This window comes from Ochotona princeps, chromosome 1 (genome assembly GCF_030435755.1).
Source record: "Ochotona princeps isolate mOchPri1 chromosome 1, mOchPri1.hap1, whole genome shotgun sequence".
Taxonomy (NCBI): domain Eukaryota; kingdom Metazoa; phylum Chordata; class Mammalia; order Lagomorpha; family Ochotonidae; genus Ochotona; species Ochotona princeps.
This window is the reverse complement of record NC_080832.1, coordinates 115226400-115241773: the sequence shown is the minus strand read 5'-3', so window position 1 is coordinate 115241773 and position 15374 is coordinate 115226400. Positions and strand designations below refer to the sequence as shown.

The window sequence follows — 15374 nt, the reverse complement described above, 5'->3', positions numbered from 1 at the left end:
CAGAAATAAATGTACAGAGAAATACACATACACAGGAAACAGCTGCCATCATCCAGCCCATTTTGCAAATGCCTACCACAGCTGAGGCTGGGCCAGGGCCAAAGCTGGGATCTGGAACTCAGCTCAGGCCTCTCAGATAGAAGACCAGAACCCAGTTCTTTGAATCATCCCAGGGCTGCATTAACAGGAAGCTGGATATCAAACCCTGCTGTGGGCACTTTAGCTCCCACGTCAAACTTTCACCCAGCTGCTTCATTTTTGATCGGTCTTATTTATTTATACCCCATGCTGTCTGAAAGGATACTGAAGCAGTTAAGAGGCCGCTTGGGATACTGTCCTTGAGGCTGCTGTCCTAGAGCGAGAGCCTGATTCCAGTACTGGCTACTCTGCTTCTGTTCCAGCCTCCTACGGATGTGCACCCTGAGAGGGTCCCTGCAGGTCACAGGAAAGTCACAGAGTTGAGTTTCTGGCTCTTGGTTTTGGCCTGATTCAGCCCTGGCTGTTGTGGGCCTTTGGAGAGCGAACAAGCTCTCTGGCTGTCTCTTTGTGTCTCTTTTAAATAAAGTGAAAAATACAGTAAGAGATTTCTGTAGGATTGGGAGATGAACACACATTTCATACACATGCAGGTTATGACTTGCAGGCGCTTGCCCTCATGCCAGCATCCCATAGGGGGCATTGGCTTGAGTCCCAGCTGCTCCACTTCGGACCCAGCTCCCTGCTAATGTGCCTAGGAAAGCAGCGGAAGATGAGTCAAGTGCTTGGGCCCCTGCATCCTCTTGGAAGACCCAAAAGAAGCTTCTGGCTCAGCTCTGGTAGTTGCGGCTGTTTGGGAAGTGAACCAGCAAAGAGAAGAACTCTCTGTTTCTGTCTCTCCTTCTCTCTGTGTAACTCTGCCTTTTCAAATAAAAATAAATAGATTAAAAAAAAAAAAAAGAAAGAGGGCCCGGCAGCGTGGCCTAGTGGCTAAAGTCCTCGCCTTGAATGCGCCTGGATCCCATATGGGCGCTGGTTTTAATGCCGGCAGCTCCACTTCCCATCCAGCTCCCTGCTTGTGGCCTGGGAAAGCAGTTGAGGATGGCCCAAGGCTTTGGGACCCTGCACCAACATGGGAGACCCAGAAGAGGTTCCAGGTTCCCAGCTTCGGATCGGCACAGCACCGGCTGTTGCAGTCACTTGGGGAGTGAATCATCGGACAGAAGATTTTCCTCTCTGTCTCTCCTCCTCTCTCTGTATATCTGACTTTGTAGTAAAAAATAAAATCTTAAAAAGAAAGAAAAAAGTACTCCTAATCCAAAATACTTTGTTTCCTTCAGATAGTCAACCCCAATTAAATTTATGTTCTACGTTGGGAATTTAGTCTACTGGAAGTGTCCACAAAAAATGGTCTAAACCTTTTTGCTGGCTCCGCAGCCAATTGCTGATTTCATGCGTGTCTTTCGATTCTTTCTGGGAATAAGACTTCGGGGAGGAAAGGGACTGGAACTCTTCCTATTGAAGAACAAATTCTAGGAAAATCCATCTCAATCCCTTGAGGGTTATATTCAAGAAGGCAGTATGATTTTCACAGGGATTAAAATCCACTTGGCAAAGTCTGAAAGGAAACGAAACTTTACTGAACACAAAATGTTTCACAATACTTGGATGGTCTGTCAGTTTGTGTGCTTAGATAATACATACAACACCAAGAGTCTGTGGGGACAAGTGTGCACAGGTGAGTGTATGAGGGCGTGTGTGTGTGTGTGTACCTGTGTGCGACAGCCAGGTGGAGTTCGGGAGCAGTCAACAGGGCCTGCCATTCGGAGGGTCATCAGGGCAAAGGTTTTTGCCCTCCGCTCAGCCCCCAGGCCCTGCTTGCTCTGCTCCTAAACAAGAAGTCGTCCCCCTCGCCACTCTCTCATTTTCGTTTTCCGGCAGGAAATGTAGCAGCTGCTGAGCCAGCCCTGCTTTTCGGGAAGTCAGACGATCTCTTCCTCTGTCAGTTTTGTTCTCTCTGCCCCCAGGTGGATGCCATGGGCCTGCCGACCGCTCTCTTGTGCCTGCTGCTCCTGTATCCAGGTAGGAGGTGGTGGACGGGGATTTTGGGGTCTGTGGGTGAGGCAGATTTTCTTAGGTTGGAGTCCAGGTGTGAGTGCTTGGTGTCTTTTGCTTTCCCTTTTGGTCAGTGACTTTTTTCTTTTGCCTGTGCCCATGCCTGCAGCCCTGGCACCTGCCCTTCCTTCCTGCACTCAGAATGTGAACATCACTGGGGGTACCTTCACCCTCAGCCATGGCTGGGCTCCCGGCAGCCTCCTCACCTACTCCTGCCCCCAAGGCCGTTACCCATTCCCACCGTCGCGACTGTGCCAGAGAAACGGACAGTGGTGGACTCCGGGAAGCACGCGGTGGACCAGGGCCATCTGCAAACGTAAGGCTCCTGGCCAGCACTGCTCAGGGAACCCCAGCAGGGGCCATCCCCCACCTTGCCTTTAGGATGGGGATTAACACAATGTGTGGAACAGGGACGGAGTGGGTGTGACCAGGCCACTTATGTGGAGGTATTTTGCAAGGTATTTTGGAGATTGTCCATCACCCGTTGGACTTTGGTGGCGACTGTGGCCACTTGGTTGCCACAGATAACTTTTGCTTTACAGTTGCCCATGTAGCAGAGACCACTAAAAATGGATGCTGAATGGTCCAGGCATCTCACAGATAACTGAGGACCCCAGGAGGAGGGTGCGGGTGGCCACTGTCCTCAGGCAGTCGAGGAAAGTGGTTATTTATTAATGAATTGGCGTGAATTGTGGAAGTTGCTGAGATCGAACCCGTTGCCACTGACAGCCACGGGGCAGAAGTCACCTGGCTGTTTGTGTGTTGTGGTGGCTGAGAGACCACACCCAAGCATCCCAGCAGAATGATGAGCTGCCCAGTACCCAGCTCAGGGGTTACCACCTCACTCTGTATTCCCCACTCTCTCTCCCAGCTGTGCGCTGCCCAGCTCCTGTGTCCTTTGAGAATGGCATGTACACTCCACGGCTGGCTGCCTACCCTGTGGGCAGCAATGTGAGCTTCCAGTGTGAGGATGGCTTCACGCTGCAGGGCTCACCTGTGCGGCACTGTCGCCCCAACGGCATGTGGGATGGAGAGACAGCAGTGTGCGACAATGGGGGTGAGTGCCCTGGCTGCTGCAGCCAAGTGAGTTCCCAGGGCATGTCTGTGGGAGCTGGTGCTTGGAGCGCCACAACGAGCACCCTTGGAGGTATCAGGGTTCACCTTGCCCTGGGTGGTTGGTACAAAGCTTCAGATCCCACACAGGCTCCACACACCCTGCTCTGCTTTTGCACATACCTCAGTGCAGGGAGGACTCGCTGGGGGAGAGACAGGGAAGTAGACTGCTGTGCTAAGTACCTTGTCTCTGGAGCCAGCGTTGGGTTCAACTAAGTTTATTTTATTTTATTTTTCATTTTATTTGAGGGATGGAGGCTTCCATCCACTGATTCATTCCCTAAATGCCCGCAGTGGCTGGGGCTGAGCCAGGCCACAGCGGGAGCCAAGAACCCAGCGCAGGTCTCCCACACAGATGACTCGAGCTGTCACTGCTGCCTCCCAGAGTCTGCATAACCAAGAAGCTGGAACTGGGGATGGAGCCTGGATTTGAACCCAGATTTGGGTGTTCTAACTGCAAGGTCAAATGCCGGCTCCTTGGCCTTGACTCGGATAGCCTTTGGGGCAGGCAGTTTAGCCTCTGTATGCCTCAGTTTTGTATTGTTTTGCTTTAGTGACACACTGGGGCTAGAAGTGCTGACCCCTTGGGGTTGCCATGTGTGCCAAATGCTCGGATCATCAGTGAGCATCTGAAGCCTCCGGCGTGGTTGTTACTGCCCCTGTGGGGGTGACGGGTTTGCTGGACAGAAGCAGGAACCCCAGGATTCCCTGTGGGGCTGGGGAGCTCTGGGGTTGTAGAGCTGAGCAAGCGGAGTCCACACAGTAGCAGGACTGTCTCCTCACCCAAGGCCCACCCGATGGCCTGTGACTTGTGCTCTTCAGTCCTGGTCAAATTTTTTTCAAACACAAATGTCACTTAGTTTAAAACTGAAGTATTTGTCTTTTGTTTTGTTTTTTAAAGATTTATTTGTTTTTATTACAAAGTCAGATATACAGAGAGGAGGAGACAGAGAGGAAGATCTTCCGTCCGATGATGCACTCCCCAAGTGAGCGCAATGGCTGGTGCTGTGCCTATCCGAAGGGGTCCCGAGGCTTTGGGCTTTCCTTGACTGCTTTCCCAGGCCACAAGCAGGGAGCTGGATGGGAAGTGGAGCTGCCGGGATTAGAACCGGTGCCCATATGGGATCCTGGCGTGTTCAAGGCGAGGACTTAAGCCGCTAGGCCACGCCGCCAGGCCTGTAAAACTGAAGTATTTGTTATCCAGCTATAGCAAAGTATACAAAATTCAAGCCTTTAGCTTCGTGAATGCTTCTAGCTTCCAAGACAGAAGCCCTTCCTGTTCCCTCCCACAAGGCAACCTCTCTTCTGACCCCTGTCCCCTCTCAGGAGCAGCTTGTCCTCCCACTTCATCTAGATGAAAGCACACAGCCATGCCGTTTGCCCCAGCTTCTGTTAGCATTCCACCTTTGAGAGTGCTATCCCTGTGGCACACGTACTGGCAGCTTGTTGGTTTTTGCTGCTGTGTGGTTTTCCGCCATACAGAGGTGAAGCTCAATGAGCATTTCACACGTGCCTAGTGACACGGCTGTGTCCCTGCCACTAATGATCTCAATGTCAGGCAAGATGCCAGACTGGCACCTGTTGGCCAAAACGGACAGTGTCACTGACGAACACTGCTGTAGTGGGGCAGAGCTCCAGTCACTCTGCAGCCTCTCCATCATGTGGCATTTTAGTGCTGGCTATTTGAGGAAGTGCATGGTGATGTCTCCTTGAAGTTTACGAAATGCAAATATTCTTCACTCAGGGCCGGTAGGGGCTCCTCAACCCACATCTTACCTGGAGCTCTGAAACAGACACTGACCAAGTCCCTGCCTCAGAATACAATGCTGCAGCTGGCCACCAAGGCTGCTATACATGTCACCCTCCTCAAGGCTGTCCATCAATACCCCTGGGGAAGCACAATTTGGGTGTGTCCAAAGGACCCTTGGTGGCCCTGTGGTCTGAGGGTGGAGTCTGGCAGGAAGAGTGCATGGGGCTGGGTGGCCAGGATCCTTGGTGTCCTGTTCACCTCTGTCTTTCTTCCTTTGTTCACCACCAGCTGGTCACTGCCCCAACCCGGGGGTTTCAGTGGGCGCTGTGCGGACAGGCTCCCGCTTTGGCCATGGGGACAAGGTCAAATACCGCTGCTCCTCGAATTTAGTGCTGACAGGGTCTGCAGAGCGGGAGTGCCAGGGCAGCGGGGTCTGGAGTGGGACAGAGCCCATCTGCCGCCGTGAGTAGCCGCCCTGCCCTTCCCATCCCCAGGGAGGCTGGGAGCCTACTGGGCCCAGGCTTCCAGCTGATTCCTGGGTGACTCTTCCCACCAGAACCCTACTCGTATGACTTCCCTGAGGATGTGGCTTCTGCTTTGGGCACTTCCTTGACCCATGTGTTTGGAGCCACCAATCCCACCCAGATGAAGAAGGGTGAGTGTTTGAGGCAGGGGCTGCAGGAGCTGGGCCTGTGTTGGAGCAGGCACAAGTGAGCCTCCCAGGGGCCAATGGAGCCTGTGGTGGGCTCAGCCACTGCAGGGGAGTCTGGGAGGCTGCACCCCACTCTCACCATCTCCCTAGCAAAGAGCTTGGGAAGGCCTGGGCCTCTGAACTTGTTCCTCTTGCATTTCTCCAGAAAACCTGGGCCGCAAAATCCAAATCCAACGCTCGGGTCACCTGAACTTGTACCTGCTTCTGGATGCTTCCCAGAGTGTGTCTGAAGAGACCTTTGACATTTTCAAAGAGAGCGCCATACACATGGTGGACAGGGTCAGGAAACCGCATGCAGGACACCATCCACGCTTGCGGGCTCTTGCTCTGCTTCCAGTCCCCATCTCCCGAGACAGACAGGATGCATGAATAGCAGCATTTGGAGACCACTACTTCCAGTTCCTCACTTGCTCCATGTTTCATAACCATGCTTTTTGCAATAATCCACATCAATAGATGGTTTTTCCTCCTGTTTGTTTTTAAGTTAAAAATTTATTTTTAAAGTATTTATTTGAAGACAAAGTAACAAAGAAAAAAGAAGAGATGGATATAGAGCTCTTTCATCCTTTGGTTCATTCTCCAAATGGCTGCAACAGCCAAGGCTGACTGGACCAGGCTAAAGCCAGGGTCCCAGAACTGCATCTGAGTCTCTCGTATGGATGGTAGAGACCCAAGTACTCAGGCCATCATCCATTGTGTTCCTGAGTGCATTAGCAGGGAGCTGGATCGGAAGTGGAGCAACACTCCAGTAAGTGATGCCAGCATCACAAGTTGTGGTGGCCTCACCAGGCTGACACCCACAGTGTAATTCTTTAGGAGGAGGCTCCATGTGGACCTCATCTCCATCCATCTCCCTATAGGTTCTCTGCTCCCTCGAGAATCCTCTGCTGGGTCTCTCACAGTCACACATCCACCACCACCCCTCATGTTGCCTCTGACTTGCCCTTTGCAGATCTTTAGCTTTGAGATCAATCTGAATGTCGCCGTCATCACCTTTGCCTCCCAGCCCAAAGTCATCACGTCCATCCTGCATGAGAACTCCCGGGACATGACGGAAGTGATCAGCAGCCTGGAGAATGCCAAGTATGAAGGTACAGGTGTCAGCCAGTGAAGGGAAGGGAGGATGAGCCCTGGACAAGAAACAGGGGCAGGCTTCTTGGTGACACTTGGGGGCCTGGGGCTCTGGGCTGGTGTCCCAGTCCAGGATCAGGGTGTGATGGTCTCAGGTTCCAGCACCTCATGCCTTACATGAATGCATGGTGTGTTCTGATGCGTTCTGCTGGTCCTAAGCCCCTGCCAGACACCAAAACCATGTGGTATAGCTTTCACGACTCAACACCGCAGTCTCCCTGCAACACTCACATGCACACGGTATAAGATGACTTGGGTGGCAGGTAGCAGATGGCTAAACCAACCGAGTCCTTTGAGAACCTCGTCTTTGTTTCTTGGGACTTTAGAGCAGTCTTAGATGGGATGATACATGGGAAATTTCTAAGGTGGAAGGACCTGAATTTATTTTTTTTAAATGTATTCATTTATTTGAAAGGCAGAGTTACAGAGATAAGGATAGCATGAGAGAGAAAGTGAGAAAGAGAACTGCTGATTCATTTCCTAAACGGTTGTAATAAGAGGGCTGGGCCTGGCTCAAGCAGGAACCTGGAGCTCCATCTATTTTTCTGTGTGAGTGGCAGAGGCCCAGGCCCAGGGCAATCTTTTACTTCTTTTCCAGGCAAATTAACAGAGTTGGCTTGGAAGTGGACTTACTGGGATTTGAACCAACACCCACTTGGGATGCTGGGATCACAGGCAATGGCTTAACCCATTGTGCCACAGGGCCAGTCCCTGGAAAGACTTTCGGGGTTTAAACCTGTAGTGATGCTGACTCTCTGGATGGCCAAGGCCTGAGCATAGTAAACCCATTACTAAGCTGCGTTCCAGTGGTTAGGGTGCAATGATCCCTTCCCTAGGCAGCAGGCGCAAGGTTTCTGAGTGAATGCTTCCTTTTGGCATCATCTAGATCATGAGAATGGAACCGGCACCAACATCTACAAGGCACTAGAGGCTGTCTTAAACATGATAAGTAATCAGATACAACGCCTTCACAAGGAAACAGCCTGGCAGGAAATCCGACATGCCATCATCCTTCTGACAGATGGTGGGTGCAGTGAGACTTACAGGGTGGAAGGGTGGAAGCCTGGGTTCTGCTTCTCCCTCTGCCAATTTGGGTCCCCATTTCTGGTTTTAAAATCAAAACACTGTTGACAGTGATGACAGTAACTACAGTGATATGCTGGTAATGATAGCTGCCTTCCCTCCCTTCCTCACACGAGTTCTATGGAGAGCAGCTCAAGCAGGTTGTGGGAAAAGCACCTTGGGATTTGATTTGAACCCATTCTGGGCAGCAGCAGAGAGCTGCACGGGGAGGCAGGGCTTCTGGCAAGAGCTGCGAGTGCCGTGGTGGGGAGCGGCAGTCTGCAGCACGTTGGGCTTCCGGTGTTTGCCTCTAGATGTTGCTCCAGTTATACAGCCTCTGTGGGACTTGGCCTTCTTGTCCGTGAACCCAGGATATGCACCTATCCTGGGAGTTAAATGAGAGGAATTACCTGAGCTCTTGGCTCAGAGCCTGGAATGCAGACAACCTCAGTAGACAGTGTGTTTTGAAACCTACAGGGGCAGCTCGAGGGTTGAGTTTCCTGAGCTTCCTCGCTCCTCTGGTGTATCCGGGGAATCCTGCCCTTCACCCAGAAGAATGATCCTTCCCCTTCTGTGCTTTAGGCAAATCCAACATGGGTGGCTCTCCCAAGCCCGTTGTCAGTAACATCAAGGATATCCTCAACATCAAGAACAACAGGAATGACTATCTGGGTGAGCCTCCCGCTTCCCACCCCATCTGTGCTGGCCCTGGAGGGGGCAATGAGGCCTCCATCTGGGGCGCCGGCCTCAAGGCTGTGGCTCAGAGGTTCATGGCTATACATCTGTGCCATTGTGTGGGCAAGAACCTTGTGTCAAATTGCCTGTGGCTGCAACTTTGGTTTCATCTTTTATGGGCTGTGACTGGCTTTTTTAAAAAGATTTATTTATTTTTATTGAAAAATCAGATTACGGAAAGGAAGATCTTGCATCCACTGGTTCACTCCCCAAATGGCTGCAATAGCTGGAGCTGAGCTGATCTGAAGCTAGAAGCCTAGGGCTTCTTTCTGGTCTCCCATGTGGATTCAGGATCCCAAGGCTTTGGGCCATCCTCCACTGCTTTCCCAGGTCACAAGCAGGGAGCTGGATAGGAAGTGGGGCACAAAGCAGAGCACAAATGGGATGAGGGTGTTTGCAGATAGAGGATTAGCCAGTTGAGCCATCATGTCGGGTCCCGGCGGGCAACTTCTTTGTCTGTAAGAGGAAGTGTTCCTGGGACCTAATTCAGTACAATGGAGAAAAGGCTCAGAAAGACACTCAGTGTAATATGTTAGCCACTGTCACCACAGCCATCATCACCACCGTCATTACCACCTGTAATGAGACCTGCATTCCTTATTGTTTCTCTAAGCCATATAGATAGCTCCCATGGCCTAAGCAATTCTTCCTCCAGAGCAGAGGTGGGGAAGCTTTTTCTCTGCCTAAGGCCATCTGGACATCTATAGTCTCATTCACAGCCCATACACAGTTATCCACTTCAAGATGAGCCTGCTGCAAATGTACTGAATTTTGGACTCTATTGGAGATTGCCTTGGAAGGGCCACACCAAATGATTTCATGGGCCTTGTATGGTCCTGGAGCCAGCTGTCCCAACAATATCTCCAGTTCAGCTTAAGTGCAGATTGCACTGATCTTTGGCCAGAAGGGAATTTTGGAGCAATGCTTTCCTCACATTGTCCTCTTCCTACCTCTCAGGAACAAACTAATTCCTCTTAAACTTCAGCCCTAGGAAGGCAAAACTCAGACCCTCCACCTTCCTCCGTAGCAACAGAAGGCTAGGGTTAAGGGTTCAACCACACCTGATGAGAAAGAAGGAGAAATCAAAGAGGCACAAGGGAGCTCCCACTGGCGCTGTTGCTGTCCGGGCTGTGGCTAAAGAACTCCCTCGGTCTAAGTGTCCTGCAGAGCCTTCTGGGAATGAAGTGAACCACAAATGGTGCAAGGGTGGGAGAGAATGGATCCTGTGGCCCACCCCCTGGTGGGTCTGTCTTTGCCCATGGCCTATAGTGATGATTGTAAGGGGCCAAGGCCTTCCATGGGAAGAGGTGATTTTAGGCCTTTCTTCTAGCACCTACATTTAATGATGTAAGACCGTGAGCTCTTGTTACCCATTCAGTGACCTTAGATCCCCTCGCGGGTGCCTGGGGCAAACACTGTCCTGAGTGCTGGGGCTTCAGTGCCAACGACAACAACAACAACAACAAAACACCTGCTTGGTTGTGAACTGAAGGAAGTGTTTGTTAGTTTCCCAGGGCTACAGTAACAAGCGACAGTAGCCCTGAGAGTTGCAAAGGCAGGCCAGACTTTGCTCACAGCTGGGGTTAGGCCACAAGCAGTGGGCAAGGCCACGTTCCACCTGGGCCTCTGGGGAAGACTCCTGCCCTGCTTCTTCCAGCTCCTGGGGCTCCAAGTGTTTCTAGGGCCTGTGGCAGCACAGTTTCCACCCCTGCTTCGTCTACACCTCGCCTTCTTTCCTGGGTGCACGCTGGTGTCACTCTGTGGTATCCTTTCATCTGTGTTCAAACTCCCCTCTTCATTTTTTTAAAGCTTTATTTATTTGAAAGACAGAGTTACACAGCGGGCTGGGGTGTGGAAGGGGAGAGACACAATCATTTTTCCATTGGTTTACTCCCAAAATGGCCCCCAAAGCCTAGGCTGGGTGAAGCTGAATCCAGAAGCTTCCGATGATCCAGGTCTCCCACGTCGGTGCGGGGGCCCAAGCACCTGGATCACCTTCCACTGCTTTCTCAGCTGCGTTAGCAGGGAGTTTGGTTAGAAGTGGAGCAGCCAGGACTTGAACCAACATTCACATAGGAAGCTGGTGTGTTGGGCAATGTCTTAACAACACAGATCCCCAAACTCCATCCTTCTTTTTTGTTTTAAAAAATTCATTTTTTTAAATTGGAAAAGCAGATATACAGAGAGGAGGAGAGAGAGAGACAGAGAAAGATCTTCCGTCTGTTGATTCACTCCCCAAGTGAGCGCAACAGCCAGAGCTGAGCCAATTCGAAACTAGACGCCAGGAACTTCTTCTGGGTCTCCCACACGGGTGCAGGGTCCCAAAGCTTTGGGCCATCCTTGACTGCTTTCCCAGGCCACAAGCAGGGAGCTGGATGGGAAGCGGGGCTGCCGGAATTAGAACTGGCATCCATATGGGATCCAGGCGTGTTCAAGGCGAGGACTTTAGCCACTAGGCTATTGCACTGGGCCCATCCTAGCCTTCTTATAAGGACTCCAGTTACTGAATGGAGGCTCAGCTTAATCTAGGATTGCCTCATTTGAACTTAACAACTACATCTCTAGACACCACTTTTTAAAAAAGATTTATTTATTTTTATTGGAAAGTCAGATTTACAGAGAGCAGGAGAGACCGAGAAAGATCATCCATCTGCTGGTTCACTCCCCAAGTGGCTGCAATGGCCAGAGCTGAGTTGATCCAAATCCAGGAGTCAAGAGCTTTGGCTTTGGGCCATCTATTGCTTTCCCATGGCCACAATCAGGGAGCTGGAAGGGAAGTGGAGCAGCTGGAACATGAGCTGGCACCCATATGGGATCCCAGTGCATGCAAGATGAAGATTTAGCCACTAGACTATTGCATTGGGCCCACCATTTTTCTTGTAACACATTTAAAATTTTATGTTTAATTTTGATTACATTGTTGAAAAGGATGCATACCCAGGCAGGCCTTTGATTAGCATGCGAGGGTCAAGGTGTGGAGGAAGGTGGGTGAGATAAATGCTTCAGTTTTCCAGTTTATTTTTTCTTCTTTTGTGTTTACAGGGGTGGGGAGGAGGTGGGGGAATGCTTTTCCTTGCTGTCATACTACACCAGCACCTGGGGCTAGGGGCAGTCATTTGATGGTACCTTAGAGACCCCGATGTGGGGAAGAGTTCCAAGGGTGTTACCTAACTAGTCTTAATAGTTCTGAGGTAGTGGCTTCATTGCACGAGGGTTAAGAAAATCTTGCTAAGGTCTATTGGCTGAGCAGGTCTACTTCAAAGTGCCCACAGACCTAGATACTTGCTGTAAAACATGACAGGGAGAGTTGTTTCACCTGCTCTGCTTTCCTTCTCGGCTTAGATGAGCTGCTTGTCATGTCCCATGTCTATCTGGGTATGTTCTCTGCAAAGTGTCTGCTCATTTTCCATGCTCCTTTTTTGACTGGTTTGTTTGTTTTGATGTTATTGTTGTTCTGGAGTTCTTTGTATATTCTGGACATTAGCCCTTTGTCTCCTGTGTAGTGTGCAAAGATCTTCTCCCATTCTGTTGGTTGCTTTTTTACTTTGTTGATTGTTCTCTTTGCTGTGCAGAAACTTCTTCGCTTAATGTAGTCCCATTTGTTTATTTGGGTATGTTCTCTATTTGCATGGGTATCAGTTACCAAGGAGGCCCAGTTCTGATACATGCACTCCGAGGTTGAATCGCATATCTTGTGATTTTCCCTGTGGTCTGGGTTTGGTCTCGCAGTCTAGTTGGGGAGTTCTCCAAGAGATCTTGCTTGGGATATGCTCAGACTTGACTCTGGTGTGCACCAGCCATGTACATACTGGTGGAGATAGCTGTCTGAATATCGTTTTTCTTAAGTAAGGTGAGATTCATAGGCATGAGTGGTTAGGTTAGGCCTAGAATATAATTTTTAGGGGAGTGTGCATGATTCTATCCTTTGTAGGCAATTAACAAGATGTTAGGAAATCATTTTGCACCAGCAGCAGGTGGGAGGTGATATAGAAAGGAGGGCGCAGTGTCAGGGGCGTTGGGGTTTCAGAAAGCAAGGCCTGGGGGCCTGGTTGAGTAGGTGACATTGGAGCCAAGGCTTAAAAAGGTGAGAAAGTAAGCCCTGCAGAAATCTGGGGGTAGATGCCCAGAGCCAGAGGTGGTGGCATTGGCGTGGGGGGATGCCTGCAAATCTGGGAGCTTCCAGGAGGCTATATGCTGGAGGGAGGCAGAGAGCAGGCAGTGGGGGAGAAATGAAGTCAGGATGGCAGCAGGAGTGAGGGAGGTGGGGCCCAGCCTGAGGGTGAGGCGGGTCTTGGTTGGGCACAGATAGTTCCAAACTGCAGCCACCTGTTCCCAGTGCCCAAGACTCCCGAACCATAGGGGTCTGGTGACTTCCCTCCTCCCCATCAGACATCTATGGCATTGGTGTGGGCAAGCTGGATGTGGACTGGAAAGAGCTGAATGAGTTGGCCTCCAAGAAGGACGGGGAGAGGCACGCCTTCATCCTGCAGGATGCCAGGGATCTGCAGCAGGTCTTTGAGCACATGCTGGGTGAGTGAGCTATGCCCCGCCTAGATGTGGGAGCCTGGAGGGGAGGTGGATAGATCGCTGGTGCCTTAGGCTGGGAACCTGAACGTGATGACTCTCCGTTTGTGCTGTCCTCATACCCACAGATGTCTCCAAGCTCACAGACACCATCTGCGGGGTGGGGAATATGTCAGCCAATGCCTCCAATCAGGAGAGGACACCCTGGCATGTCACCTTTAAGGTACCAGGCACGTGGGGGAGGAGCTGGCTCCCAGAGGTGAAAGTCTCTGAACATTATCTGCTTCCTTGCAGGCCAGGGCCCAGCAAACCTGCCGAGGGGCTCTTATCTCCGACCAGTGGGTCCTTACAGCAGCTCACTGCCTCATCAATGCTGAGGACCGCTCCCTGTGGAGGGTCACTGTGGGTAAGGCAGGGGCTTCCAGGCAGGAGTCCCTACCAGCAGCCCCCAGCCTCTTATTGTTTCAGGAGCTCTGGCCCAACCTAACTGGACACATTGTTCCCAGGGGATCCCAACTCCCAGCAAGGCAAAGAATTCCGGATTGAGCAGGTGCATATTCCCTCAGGGTTCAATGTCTATGCAAAGAAGAGCCAGGGCATCCAGGAGTTTTACGGTGATGATATTGCCCTGCTGAAGCTGGCCCAGAAAGTGAAGATGTCCACCCATGCCAGGTGTCTGAGATTGGGAAGGGAGGCCAGCCTGCAGGGCAGCTGTGAGCAGGCACTGAGTGGGCTTGTGTGATGGTCACCCTTCTCTGCAGGCCCATCTGCCTGCCCTGTACAGTGGAGGCCAATCTGGCTCTACGAAAGCCCCAAGGCAGTACCTGTCGGGACCATGGTGAGTGCCGGGATACTGGATGCATGATGAGCCAGAGTCGGGGCTTGGGGTGCAGGAAGTCTGGACGCCTGGTGAAAGGATTCACAGCCATAGGCCCTTTCCCTGGCTGCAGAGAAGTACCTACTGAGCCAACAGAGTGTGCCTGCACATTTTGTCGCCTTGAATGGGAACCAGTTGAACGTTAACCTCAAGACAGGCACAGAGGTGAGTCTCATATCTGCAGACGTTGGAGCGGTCCACTCCCCAGCCTCCCACTTGCCACAGCAACTCCAAGAGGTCTCTTTCCCTCTGAAGCTCGGGTTGCCTTCTCCCTCTGCCTAAGCCACTCTTCTCAGCTTGGCTGCTCTGGCAGGTGTGCTGCAGGTTGCTCACCCCATCCTCCTCCCACTTCACCCCTCCAACAGTGGAATAACTGCATCCGGGCCGTGTCTGAAGACAAGATCAGGTTCCCCAACTTGACAGACATCAGCGAAGTGGTGACAGAGCAGTTCCTGTGCAGTGGTACTGAGCAGGACGACAACCCCTGCAAGGGTAGGCACCCCCTCCCTGCTCCCCCAAGCCTGTGTTCCCAAGAGGAAGGCTGCCCATCTCCTGGTGACTAGCATGTGGGTGCAGCTGCCCTACGTGACACTGTCCCTTGTCCTCTACTGGCAGGAGAGTCTGGGGGAGCCATTTTCCTTGAGCGGAGGTTCAGGTTTTTTCAGGTGAGCTGAGAGCGGGTAGGACTGGGGTGACCAGCTGTCTGCTGAGAGGCTAAGGATGGTGGGGCTTTGGAAGGACCTGGGCCCTTACCTTGTTCTCTCCTTCTCCCCAGGTGGGCTTGGTGAGCTGGGGGCTTTACAACCCCTGTGTCACCAGCAAAAACACGCGTAAGAGAGCACCCTATGGCAAGAGCCCGCCCCCCCGAGACTTCCATATTAACCTCTTCCGCCTGCAGCCCTGGCTGAGAGAGCACCTCCAAGGTGTCCTAAACTTTCTACCCCTCTGACCTGTGGTGTCCTGCCAGGATCAGCCATTTGTCCCTGCTCTTACCTGACCACCCACCCTCAGACACTATGGCTTGTGTTTCTTGCTCCTAGCTCAGTAAACCTGGTCTCTGGGAGCCCAGAGGCAGCTCCCACAGGCTGGGCAACCAGGGAACCTGGTACTGCTGCTGTTGTCCCCACCTCTGCTCAGATCTCTGCCCCATGTTCACATGACTCCTTCCAAGGGGTTTTCCAGTTATGAAATTAATAAAAATCTAGGATTTCCACATCTGTGTGTGCCTCTGCCAGGGACTGGGGGCAGGGAGGAGCCAGACGCTGAGATGATTCCAGGAAGTGCGGTAGGTCAGAGACCCTGCTGGACAAACAGTAATTGGACTCTGCCCCACAGCTCATGGTCAACAGGGGCGCAAGCTGGGGCCTTACTTCTGGTCC

The 15374-nt window shown here is 51.8% G+C and overlaps 1 protein-coding gene across 2 annotated transcripts; it reads left to right on the top strand.

Annotated features, from left to right (window-relative positions):
* The first annotated feature begins 1634 nt into the window (after nucleotides 1–1634).
* On the top strand, nucleotides 1635–15210 carry C2 (complement C2). Of its 2 annotated transcripts, none has more exons than XM_058665290.1 (19): nucleotides 1635–1714; nucleotides 2004–2058; nucleotides 2201–2407; nucleotides 2963–3148; nucleotides 5243–5416; nucleotides 5511–5609; nucleotides 5812–5945; nucleotides 6619–6757; nucleotides 7684–7821; nucleotides 8442–8531; nucleotides 12984–13124; nucleotides 13247–13341; nucleotides 13413–13524; nucleotides 13625–13790; nucleotides 13880–13956; nucleotides 14069–14160; nucleotides 14358–14487; nucleotides 14611–14660; nucleotides 14771–15210. In XM_058665290.1, exons 2-19 carry the CDS (start codon nucleotides 2013–2015, stop codon nucleotides 14942–14944), a joined length of 2250 nt encoding a protein of 749 aa, XP_058521273.1. In that variant the 5' UTR covers nucleotides 1635–1714; nucleotides 2004–2012; the 3' UTR covers nucleotides 14945–15210. The 2 variants fall into 2 exon arrangements, with proteins under 2 accessions (XP_058521273.1, XP_058521275.1); XM_058665292.1 differs by having other exon boundaries at nucleotides 1704–1714; nucleotides 1918–2058; nucleotides 14361–14487.
* The last annotated feature ends 164 nt before the right edge of the window (nucleotides 15211–15374 follow it).

Bases quoted from the DNA above. Each gene is read 5' to 3' on its own strand.
- C2 (XM_058665290.1), top strand. From the start codon at position 2,013: ATGGGCCTGCCGACCGCTCTCTTGTGCCTGCTGCTCCTGTATCCAG. The intron at 7,822-8,441 runs GTGGGTGCAGTG...TCTGTGCTTTAG, and splicing joins CATCATCCTTCTGACAGATG to GCAAATCCAACATGGGTGGC. The intron at 13,125-13,246 runs GTGAGTGAGCTA...TCATACCCACAG, and splicing joins GGTCTTTGAGCACATGCTGG to ATGTCTCCAAGCTCACAGAC.